At 37.6% G+C, this 12,912-nt stretch overlaps 1 protein-coding gene across 2 annotated transcripts in view; it reads right to left on the bottom strand.

Annotated features, from left to right (window-relative positions):
- APBB1IP (amyloid beta precursor protein binding family B member 1 interacting protein) overlaps positions 1–12,912 on the bottom strand; it is a 95,755-nt gene that overhangs the window by 50,509 nt on the left and 32,334 nt on the right. For both annotated transcript variants that reach the window (XM_024129674.3, XM_024129675.3), the window contains exons 2-3: positions 4,676–4,747; positions 2,165–2,252 (exon numbers count right to left, since the gene is read on the bottom strand). In XM_024129674.3, the coding sequence (XP_023985442.1) occupies positions 2,165–2,252; positions 4,676–4,747 (160 nt within the window). The remainder of the gene's footprint in view (positions 1–2,164; positions 2,253–4,675; positions 4,748–12,912) is intronic.

Below are 12,912 nucleotides of genomic sequence, written 5' to 3'. Positions count from 1 at the left end.
GAGCTGGGAGTTAACTCTTAAAGGAAAGGGCATACCCGAATTTTCAGAGTGAGGGTGAGGGAGGACGATTTTCACTGGAATTTCTTCCATGTGAGAGATTACTGTGAAGATAAGACCTGGGATCCTGAAAGCTGATTAGACCACGTGGCATACAGGGAGCCGCGGCCGTGGCCGTGACACGGCCGTGAGTCGTGTTGCTACAGCACTTTGTCCATCAGGAAGTCACCGGATGGTGAGTGTGATGAACAAAGTATGGGCAAGGTGGAAGTGATCATGAGGAGGAGAATTCTAGCTGCTGCGTGCAGCGTGAACTGGAGTGAGGAAATGCGGGCAGGGGAAATGAAGCCCTCTCAGAAACAAATGAGCAGAAAGCATGGTGAAATCATTTATTGCCAAACATCATCAGCATAAACACCATGTAGCATATTACATTAATGCTAATAGCTCTACGTACAGCACTTGGACTGAAGTCTGGATCTCTTAACTGGGTAAAAAGCATTTTCCTTCTAAGCCACCGCTGTTTTGCATATAACTTTTCATAAAATTAAGTGAAATTTAAAAAATCTCAGAGAAAATATGTGTAGAACTAATGAAGCATACTCCTAATTTTCTAGTGTCATCAATTACATTGTAACTGTAGACACACAGCAAATGATTTTAATCCTTTATAAAAATTTTAGGGACAAAATTCCCACAGTAACACATATAGTAACAATTTCCAAAGCAAATTATAATCCTCTACATATTGGTATGGGATTGAGTGATAAAGAACTGGGGATTCTGTTCAGAAGTTTATCATTAACTCTCCAAATAACTTTGGGTGAAATATTTTTTGACTCATTTTAAGCAATGTTTTAAGGGAAGACAGTAAAAAAAAAAAATCTATTCCTATTGTAATTCCCAACAAATTTAATTTTCAGTATATATCAGTACTTTTTTATGGTCTTGTCTCCTTAATGACACAAGTTTCTTGTTACTGTCTTTTAACATGACTATGTTTATATATTGCTGGGTTTCTTGGTTTCTGACATTTTCAGTAATTTTTTGATACTAGGTAATAAGTGCTTCGAAAGCATTAGTTGAGCTTACTACAACTAAATTACTGATTCAATTTTAATTTTAATTGCACTGATTATTCAGCTGTTATGAGTGTGTCAGGCAAATCTGCACTGTTCATATGTGCAAGTATATGTTCTCTATTAACGTCATAATTTTACAAAAGTGTGTTGGTTTTCTGAAACTTCATGAATGTTACCATCATTCCATGTTGCAATGGAAATGACTGACAGAAATAATAAGTTTATATGTAATATAGAAAAGAGGGTGGGAAAAAGAGGAAATCAGAAGAGATGTACTATAATTTATCAAGATACAGGTATTGGAACCTTAAGGGTTTAATCTAAAAATTACTGAAAATGACAGAAACAAAGGAACCCAGTGAGTGACGGAAATAAAACTTGGAACTCTGGATTTCTGTAACTGGGCTTCTCTATTATTTTGTTTTTTATTCTTTTGGTTGGGACTTTAAGTCTTTGGAAAATCTTTTCCAAGAGTTGCAGTGAATTCTCATTAATTTGGAAGCAATTACTTCAAGATTCATTGTAATTTGTGTAGCACATGGGCTAAAGATTGTCAATGCACTAAGTAGGAAGAGAGATTTTTGTTAATAAAATATGACAAACTTCAGGAGACTAAAATGTCAAATAGAGCAAATATACTATATTATATATTAAATATATATTAATTAAAATATATTTTGAAGCATCTATTCATATATTCTCAATCATTATGAAATGGGCAGTTCATTAATATCCTTGAAGGGACATTTCCTTATTAATATTTTCTTATACTATTGTACCTTATTACTGTAATGGCTTAGGAGTAAGAAGAAACTCTCTGTTTTCAAAAAAAAAAAATTAGAAAGCTTTGAGACTTTCAGCAAATACAGGGTAGTGTTCCTTTTCATTACAGGCAAAAATATCTTCTTGGCCTCTCAATTCAATCCAAACACAGCAGCACTCAATCTGAATGAAATCCAGGACTTTAAAAATTATACTTGTCATGATGTCCAAGTTCCTTAAATTTTGTTTTCAGATTACAGTTGTGTACAGATTTTAGTCATTGTTATCATTTCAAATTACTTAAGAAAAGAAATGATACTCACCATTTAAATCCTTAAACCCCACACTGTAGTTAAATTCAGCTCTGGGCGGTTTAGGTTCTGGAGGAGGGAGAGTGTCGACTCCTAAACTCTGTGAAAACGGATCCCAACCCCCAAAGTTATTCATGATACTAATATTTTTGCAGTGCAATTTAATCATTAAGTAAAGAATCATTTGCTGCTTATACATGTTCTCTTTAAATATGTTCTCTAAAAACTGTATTCTTACTTGAACATGCTTTAGGTGATTTTTTTTCCTACAGAAAATGACAAGTTAAAAATTATTCTAGAAGGTACATCTTGGGCTTCCCTGGTGGCGCAGTGGTTGAGAGTCCACCTGCCGATGCAGGGAACACGGGTTCGTGTCCCGGTCCGGGAAGATCCCACGTGCCGCGGAGCGGCTGGGCCCGTGAGCCATGGCCGCTGAGCCTGCGCGTCCGGAGCCTGTGCTCCGCAACGGGAGAGGCCACAGCAGAGGGAGGCCCGCGTACCACCAAAAAAAAAAAAAAAAAAAAAAAGAAGGTACATCTTGAAACAAAACAGGTCAAATGATGAGAATGAGGTTGTTCATTTTTAGAGACAACAAAAAATTTCCGGGAATGAAGCATTGTGACACATATACTACATACAATTCATAAGGATTTAAGTTATGACATCAAAGAAAGGAATTGTTTAGTCACTTGAAGATAAGAGCTGTTTCAGGATGCAACCTGTTATTACACAGTAAAATGTTAATGCTGTTACTCTTATTTAATAAAACTTGTTAAAAAGAAATTAAGACACAGTAAGTTAACTAATTTTGTAAATAACATTATTTTCTAATTGATAAAGTGACTGCTTGTATGATTTAAAAGCTAATATTTAAAAATATTTTTACATCCATAGTTTGAGAAGTGATTTCACCTGTTCTTAAATGTCATGAATGTTTTCATGACAATGAGTACATTCTTTGATATTAATTTGATTTGGTAAGTAATATCCTTGTTCATGTCTTAAATTTCTGAAGGAAACCAATTATTATACGTTTGAGAATAAATTAATGAGATAGCATCAGTTATACGTAGAAAAAAAGCCATTAATCAAGAAGAAGTTAAAAAAAAAAGAACCCAATCAAGTTAGATCAAGGATAAAATGTAGGGAAAAGTGACTGAACTCCAGAATTCATTCTAAAAATCAGAATGAGCTTGCAAAAATTGCCAAGAAAGGGGGAGGTTGATGGAGAAACTACGGGGCAAATACCAGAAAAAAAAATTTAGTGAAAGAAAGTAAAAAAAAATTCATTAACTAGTTGGTTTTTAAATGCTATAACTGGGAAGTATAACATCACAATTAGGGTTGCCAACTCATTTTTTTCTCAGGAATATAATTTACTAGGCTACTTACAGAAATTAGAAGTAGTTCTCTAACAAAACATGAATGCATGAATGTGTAACATAACAGGCTTTGAGTAAAATAGAGAGAGAGGGAAAGGAGAGAGAGGAAACCAGTTTTAGGAAGGAACTCCTTCAGTCACAGTTTTAGCCAAGCAAACCCTGTGACCCCACTCACCTGAGCGCAATAAAGAAAGATCAAAACCCAGAAAGGCCTTCAGTAAAGGCAGATCCAAGACACTCTAAGGGGCCCTCTTCTCACTCCTGAATTAGAGTAACAACACTCAACTATGAAAATCCCAGACTCTGACCAATCAGAATACTCATTCCTCTATGGAGCAGAAGTGAGTGAACGGACAGAGAGACCACAGATGTTCATTAAACCCTCCCCCTTCGTGGGAGGAAAAAGGTCCTCTGATTTATAGAAATGTAGCTTCCATGCTAACACTCCCTGGTTATTAGTCAGGGAGTTGTCTAAGATTTTGTCTCTTCTTTCATAGAATCTAAACCCTCTTGAATTTTATATGGAATATAAAGTAGATGCTAACTAACATTGATTTATTTTTCCTAAAATAAATACTTAAAAAAACATAGATTATTCTTCATTTACTTTGTAGAAAACTTTAAGACCCCTATCATATTGAGGAATACTGGATGATTCTTATTTTAGTGCTTTATGCAGAAAGCGATGAGCTGACTAGTCTTTATATAAAGGTAACTGCAAGGGAAATTGTTTAGTGGTAGTGGTTGTGGAAGGTTTGCTTGGAGAAAATTCCTCCACTGGTTAAATATCTGAACACGATGAGCATGAAAATTGCCATCACAGAATGTATGTGTGACCCAGGTATTCAATTAACTGAACTCAGAACGGTATAAACAGGAAAAAAGGTTTATTTTCTCCCCCACCACTGTTACATCAGGAATACATAATATTGTCAATTTCCAGTCTTTTTAAAAAGATAGTTCTCTTGTCATATTAAAATCAAATTCTGTAACCCCATTTTGTTTCCTTTAATGTTGTTTTACTTTGAAAAATGTCAAACAAGAAGGTGAAAAAATAGTACAATGGACAACTACATACCCTTCGCCTACATCCATTTAACCCCATTTTTTTCTCATTTGAAAGTTAAGGAAGGGAATTTACCTGGGTCAGGAGATCCATCTCTCCCAGCAAATTGCTGAACATTTGGTCTATATCTTCGTTTGACTCACCCATCTGAAAACGGAAGAAATCCAGTTATAAACAATCTAATAAAAGTCTGATCCCTGGATAACTGTCTCATCTCTCTCTTTTCCCCAAAAGCCCCATAGACAGGCAAGTAAGTCAAGAAGAGAAGGTTGTAGAGAGGGAGGTGCATTTCACCCTGAAATTCCATGCCTGACCTCTCTGCAATTTGCTTGGTCCAAGATTGAACGGAACCCTAGTAACTGTCTCAGACCAACAACTGGACTCTTTTTCCAGATGGAACTAGTCTCTTTGGGGCCAAGTGGACAAAGTGGACAACATTCAGGAATTCACATCACCGTAGGACACCCTGATTGGAAAAGGAGAAAGCCTCAGGCCACAGGTGATGGCATCAGAGTCATGTAGAACTTCATTTCCATTTAAAAACCTACACAAAAATGATATGTCAGCGGTAAGATTATTTACCAAATGATTCCTTGCTTTACAAAGTTATCTCTGAAACAGCATCTTTTGGCACATTTATTTGGAAATATTAGGGTGACAAACACTTAGAACTAAAATGGCCACACAATCAAGTGATGAGAGATGGAAATAAAACAAGTTTTACGTTATAATCTTTCTCTACTTAAACCGAGTGAAAGAACTGTCCAAGAGAGGAAAAGTGTTTCCCTAAAGTGGGGTGGGGATGCCCTGGGAGGTGTAACTAGTCGCTCTCCTCCTGACATAGCTGGCAAGGCTGGATTAGGACATTAGGAGACATGATTATGAGGCTTAATTAGTAATGTGTTGTTTAGCAAAGGGACTCAACTGCTTCATCTATAAGATGAGGAGTTTGCCGCAGACAATTTCTTAGGGTCCCAAATGCTCTAAAACACTAGAAGATTAGTACCAATTACAGCTCAAGCTAAGAAGTCTGGTTAGTACAACGTGTATTATTTAAGCCAAACAATATTTATATGTATGTATGTGTGTGTTTGTGTCTTAATCATTTTATATGGAAACTTTTAAATATATACAAAAGTAAAGAGAATAATATAATGATTTTTATGTACCCAGTGTCCAGCTGTAACAATGATCAACTCATGACTAATCGTTTTTATGTAGATACATATGTAGCACTAAAAGATTGTTGTTGGTTTTTTTTACCATAACCATAATACTATTATCTCTGCACACACACGTGTGTGTTTGCATTTAAAATAAATTATTTGGGACTTCCTTCATGACACAGTGGTTAAGAATCCACCTGCCAATGCAGGGGACATGGGTTTGATCCCTGGTCCGAGAAGATCCCACATGCTGCAGAGCAACTAAGCACGTGCGCCACAACTACTGAAGCCCACAAGCCTAGAGCCTGTGCTCCGCAACAAGAGAAGCCGCCACAATGAGAAGCCCGCACACCACAATGAAGAGCAGCCTCTGCTCGCTGCAACTAGAGAAAGCCCACGTGCAGCAACGAAGACCCAACACAGCCAAAATAAATAAACAAATAAATAAAATAAAATAAATTATTTGAATTGCCAAGATTTGGAAGCAACCTATGTGTCCATCAGCAGATGAATGGATAAAGAAGATGTGGTACATATATACAATGGAATACTACTCAGTCATAAAAAAGAATGCAATTTTGACCTTTGCAGTGACATGGATGGACTTGGAGGGCATTATGTTAACTGAAATAAGTCTGACGGAGAAAGACAAATAGTGTATGATATCACTTATATGTGGAATCTGAAAAATACAAGAAACTAGTGAATAAAACAAAAAAGAAGCAGACTCACAGATATAGAGAACAAACTAGTGGTTACCAGTGTGGAGAGGGAAGTGGGGAGGGGCAATATAGGGTAGGGGAATAAGAAATACAAACCATTAGGTATAAAATAAGCTACAAGGATAAATTGTACAACACAGGGAATATAGCTAATATATTATAATAACTACAAATGGAGTATAACCTTTAAAAATTGTCAATCACTATATTGTACACCTGTAACTTACATAATATTGTACAGCAACCATACTTCAATAAAAAAATTATTTGGCTAAAATAGGCCAAGTCAGATCTATTTTTCCTTGAATAAGTCATCTTGAAAACTTACAGTTCTCCCTTTACCATAACTTCAAACTAATACTCGAGCAATAATACTTTTTCATATTTAATAGCTTTAGCTAATCAGGCGTTCTCTCTTTATAAATGTGTATATAAAAGACCTTTCTCATACTGACTCTGCTTACTTAAAACTGACCTGAATAATTTTTTTTTTGAATAATTTTTTAAAAACCCAATTCTTGAAAGTACAGAGATGTGGTATGATAATGATGACGATGATGAACACATTTATCTAGCACTTAACCATGTTCCGAACTGATCTACAAGCTGGGTTGATATTAACAGTAAACACCCAGAATGGCACTGACACTGAGAAATCAGAAGGAATGAGGGCTGTAAAAACCATCTGGGGTGAATTAGTGCATATCCTCCAAATATCCACCCTGCAAAGCTAGTGTTCAATCCTCCCATATTATCTTCAATAGTTATCTTCACTTTACATCACTTAGGAAATCTTCTGGCTTAATTTTCCCATCATATGTTTTCCCCTCTCCCAATTTTAAGAAGGAACAACTCCTTTTTCCATGTACAACTTTACCACCTTCACTGAAGATGAGATGAGGATTGAGAGTATTTTCCATCTGAATTTCCTACTCCCCACAAAAACTCTTTCTTTGCTCTCCTTCTAGGCTCTCTCTCCAGTGAAACATAAAAGCCTCTCTGAGCTATACAGTTCCTGAGTACATTCAATAGTCATTTCAAGTTTTCAGTTGTGCATGTTTTATATTGGAGGGAGAATATTTGAATTGCTATGATTGTTAATTTTCCAGAACCTCCTATCTGGCTCCAGTGGAGGAGGTATCTTGCAGGAGCATGGGGAAGCTACAAAACTGGGTTGACCAGGAAGGGCCAGGAAGGGGACTTCATTCAAACAAAAGAAGTCTATGATACGATGGGACAAGCCCACTTCTAAGTAGCAGACACACCTGAAAGAATCAGGTGAACATACACATGGGACAGGGAGGCACGTGTTTGAGTCTGATGAAGCCATTCAGTGAGTGCTCAGGGTCAAACCACACAAGGTAGGCAGATGAGCCCTCAGGTACAGAAGTGACAGGTAAGGCAGACACTGCAGGTGTGGGTCTATGTGTGTAGGTCTAAGAGGTAGGAAGGATTCAAACAGCATCAGTGAAGAAAGGATGGAAGAAGTTCATCCCATTCTATGTGGATTGTTGGGCTTAGTGTTTATCATAGTCGGAGAAGGAAAGAGAGATGCAGGTGAGCCCTGCCTCTGGTTGGGGAGGGAAGTCAATGCTAGGATCCATTCACATATGGTTTTAATTCCCTCCCAGCTGCTTATAAAGTATCTGAACCATACTCTCCCTTCTTCAAATTACCTACAAAATAGAGGAAAGAAAATATTTAAGTCAACAAAGTACTCATGGTTTCCAAAAGTGTCCCTTCAAACAATTCATCTGGTTTCAAAATCTTATAATGGATGATTCACTCTAATAAGAGGAAATTAGAAGAAAAAAACTATAAAATTCCAGAACTGCCCATGTGAATTTATTTTCTTTACAATATTATGCAGTACAATAATGTGACAAAATAAAGGAATCCTTCAGATGAATTATTACTAACAGGGAAAGTTAAGAGTAAGTACTAGTGTTAACATATTTCAAAGTTTTTCATGAGAGAAAAGTAATCCTTTCAGGGTGGAAAAAAATAGATTTATTTGCTGACCTCAAAACTGCCAGTCAGTGTTAAACTCAAAGGAACCAAAGATGATGCTAGTAATAAGAATCTTATCCTTGATGCTTTCTCTTAAACCATTACATTTGGAAAAGCGCTAAATGATGAAGAATGAAGTCTTGAAAGGAAATGTGGCATCGATGGGTCAGAAATATCCACTGAGCCCAAAGACCTGAGCTTCTCAGCCTGTATACACCACTGATACAGAATGGGGTGAGGCATATAAACACCATTATATATAAAAGAGATAATCAACAAGGACCTACTGCATAGCACAGGAAACTCTACTCAGTACTCTGTAGTAACCTAAATGGGAAAAGAAATGGAGATATGTATATGTATAACTGAATCACTTTGCTGTACACCTGAAACTAACACAATATTGTAAACCAACTATACTCCAGTATAAAATAAAAATTAAATTAAAAAAAAAAAAAACCAGAACGGGTTGAGGACTTGCCAGAGTGACTCATACACCTAACATGGAAATAACTTGAAACAGCAGCATCTTCTTGTGACCTCTGCTGACTCTCCCTTCGTTCATCTGGTAAAAATCTTTCCCCCTGTCCTTTCATTCCTTTGTCCCAGAGTGTGTTGATATTGAAATATTTAAAGGAGTCAACATCAAAATTATTCTGTAAATCCTGTCATAAGTAAATATGTTACTGAATGGATCACAGTTTAAAAGAGTTGTATCCTTGGTGAAAATAATAAAACATTTAATTAAGGGCCATTAACATAAATGTGTATTAATGTCTACATTCAAATCATCTTACATATTTATCTTCCCCAAGAAAACCTTATGGACAGAACAAGAGTCCCGCGGATATATATAGTGCCTATACACATACACATGCACAAGAAAATAGGGCTGTGTCTATTTGTATGTTCGGTATTTCCGGAAGGTCAAAATCAGGATTAAAAAGAGAGAAACCGAGCAAGAACACGCCCAGCCCTGAGCGCTCAAAGTGTTGTATGGGTTAACAGCCCCAAGAGCAGGGGTGGAGGAGCCTTAGTGAAGCAATGGATTGCAAAACAATCAACGTGCACTTTGCAACTGGGTGGAATTAACATCTTTTTGTAAGTATGTCATTTCTGAATTCCTTTTGTGTCTTGGGAAGAACAACAAACCGTTGATTTAAAAAATTTGCAGGGACTTCCCTGGTGGTCCAGTGGTAAAGAATGTACCTTCCAGTGCAGGGGATGCGGGTTCGATCCCTGGTTGGGGAACGGAGATCCCACCTGCCACAGGGCAACTAAAGCCCGCTCGCCACAACTACTGAGCCTGCATGCTGCAAACTACAGAGCCCACGCACTCTGGACCCGGGGTGCCACAACTAGAGAGAGAAAACCTGCATGCCACAACTAGAGAGAAGCCCGCGCTGCAATGAAAGGTCTGCACGCCTCAATGAAGACCCCACATGCCGCAACTAAGACCTGACGCAACCAAAAAAAAAAAAATCAAAGAAAATAAATAAATAAAAATTTAAAACAATAAAAATAAATAAATAATTTGGAATTGTTCTTTATCAGACAGATTTCGCTGGGTTTTTTTTTTTTTGGAGGGTGTGGAGAGTGGACAGGAGAGGGGTGGGTGGCTGAGGCTGCACATCCAGGCTGAAATTCTGCCTCAGATTCCTTGAATGACAGGGCAATTTTCCCGAATTCTCAGTCTTTCCACAAGGCTCAAGCTTCTAAGCCTCAGCTTTTATCTTCAGATAGTTTTTCTTCTCCACATATGTAAATTTCATATATAAACTTTAAATACACATAATTAGAAAATCTGTCCATAAAACATTGTGACTATGCCAGGTGATGGATATGTCAATTCAACTTGTTGTGGTGATCATTTCACAATATATACATATATCACATCATTATGTTGTACGCCTTAAACTTAATATGTCAGTTATATCCCCAGAGAGCAGGAAAAAAGCCTACCCTAAGTACTCTGATATATATATGCTTAAAAGGACACCTGTTTATATCTATGGCCAAGTTAACCTCAACTATTTAACTCAATTTGGATGCAGGTTTCATTGCCATTTGCACGAGCAATTCCAGCCATGACTTTGTACCTGAGCCAGGGCAGACCTCATTTTATCGGAGTGGCTCGCCTAAAACAGCCCGTTCAATAGTCCACAGTCCTTTCCATCATTCTTCCCCCTCTGGTGCATTCTCCTCCTACATGCCCTTAACTTGGCTCTTGGTCATTATTCATTTGTTAGTCTAATTTACAAACCCTGGCAGAGTCCCTGACTCTTCCCGTTTTTCCACCCAATCAGTCAAAAAAAATCCTGCTGGTTTCCCCTGCAGAGAGTTTCCTTTGCTTCATCCTTACTGTTGAGACCCTCATCAGCTCATCCAGCCTGCAGGCTCCTGGATCCCCCATCAAGCCCCATCACCATCACTTCGAATTTGAAATAGAAATTTGAATGTGCCAGTCTCCTGTTTGAAAATCCTCCGTGACAGGTCATGATGAAGTGGGGAGAGTTCAAGTCTCAGTATGTCTTTCAAAGTCCTTCATAATTTGCCCCAACCTACTTTTCAGGATTCAACTCTTACCCATCAGGGCCCTTGACATTGTCCGAACAGGATTTTAAACATTCTCTTTGTCTTGGTATATGCTATTCCCTTTAAATAACATCCTCCTCAGTGCACTTATCCTTCATAAAACCCTATTGATCATCTGGAATCCAGCTTTCATGGATGTCTTAATACCTGATAGAGAGATGTGCTGTCCATTGTACTTGGTAACCCCATCAGTAAATCCAGTCCCCCAAAACAACAACCTTGATAAGGCATTTAACCTCCCTGGGTTTGTTTCCTCATCTATAAAATGAAGAGATTAATATGTAATTCATAGGATTGTTGTGACATTTAAATAAAATAGCATACAGTACTTAGTGTAAGCACTCAATAATAGCATCCATCATACTGGATCACGCTCTTTTTGTTACTGTGTTAGAACTTCTTTCCCAACTGGGAGCTCTTATTAAGTAAGGATTAGCTCTTGCTCATCTTTAGTTATTTAAAAGTGCTTTGTTGAAAACACAGAGAGCGTAGGTAACCTCCCAGACTAGTGGGAAGAAGTCATTAGTCACTGTCATTCCACCACCTGTGCCCTAGACGTGGAGTCTGTTACCCTGCACGCAAAGACGTGACATTCCGGGGCTGGACAGTCCTTGGAGGTCACCAAATCCCACGTTTCCTTTAACTACCACGGCAAATAAACAGAGAGTCTGTTTCCAAGCTGTAATCACAGCTACAGGTCTCTGGAACATCACTCACTATAGCAATATTTCACTTTTTTTTAGTGCTTTCCAAGTGAGTAAATACTGGTATTTATACAGATAAATTTTGTTGGCAAACACAGAGGTTCACTGGGATTCACATCTATTTAGGCCTGAATCAGTTTTTGTTGCTTTGAGAAAAATCTAACAGCCACCATGCAACTCAAGTGACGTCATCCATGGCTTTCCTTCTTATCTAACTCAACCTGAAGTCACTTAACATTTCAAGGGGGCTTCCCTGGTGGCGCAGTGGTTGAGAATCCGTCTGCCGATGCAGGGGACATGGGTTTGTGCCCCGATCCGGCAAGATCCCACGTGCCGTGGAGCGGTTGGGCCCGTGAGCCATGGCCGCTGAGCCTGCGCGTCCGGAGCCTGTGCTCCGCAACGGGAGAGGCTACAACAGTGAGAGGCCCACGTACCGCAAAAAAAAAAAACAAAAACATTTCAAGGGGTAGGTTAATTTGCCATTATAATAAATAAAAACAAACTATATCTTCTATTTTAAGTATTCCTTTATTCACATCATATATCTGATTCATTTTAGCCCCATAAACAGAGATTCATACCTCACTTCAGAACAAAAATGGAATCTTAATTACACAGTAATAAATCAGGTTACCTATATCACTTTAACATATAATCTATATTATATGTGTTTTGCTATTTACATAGAATTAGCTGTATTCCTCAGGCTTGCACTGGGCTTCAAAACTGAGAATAAATTATATGTGCCTGTTTGCATTTGCCAATGTCACAGTTTGTTTTTTTACGTGTTTATGTGTAAATTTGCAAATCTGTGAGAACAAAAATGAATACACATATGAACGCATTCAAATATTTTTCTCATGACACATATGTTATACTTTCTTGTTTGGAACTGAATTTTGAGCATAATAGTATTAAAATAAGGGGTTATACAAGCTTTATCTGTATAGCTGGACTTTTGTATGTTCTTTGCAATCCTCTCCCTGACCTCTCTTCTATTCCAGTAATTTCCTTTAACCTCTTGACTGTTTAATTTGGTACATCACTGCAATACCTTAAGAGATGACTCTTAGGAAAAAAAAAAAGGGGGTTATTTGACACATTTAAAAAGAAAA

The sequence above is a fragment of the Physeter macrocephalus genome, chromosome 11 (assembly GCF_002837175.3).
Source record: "Physeter macrocephalus isolate SW-GA chromosome 11, ASM283717v5, whole genome shotgun sequence".
Taxonomy (NCBI): Eukaryota; Metazoa; Chordata; class Mammalia; order Artiodactyla; family Physeteridae; genus Physeter; species Physeter macrocephalus.
The sequence above is the reverse complement of the archived record's forward strand: the minus strand, read 5'-3'. Positions and strand labels throughout refer to the sequence as shown.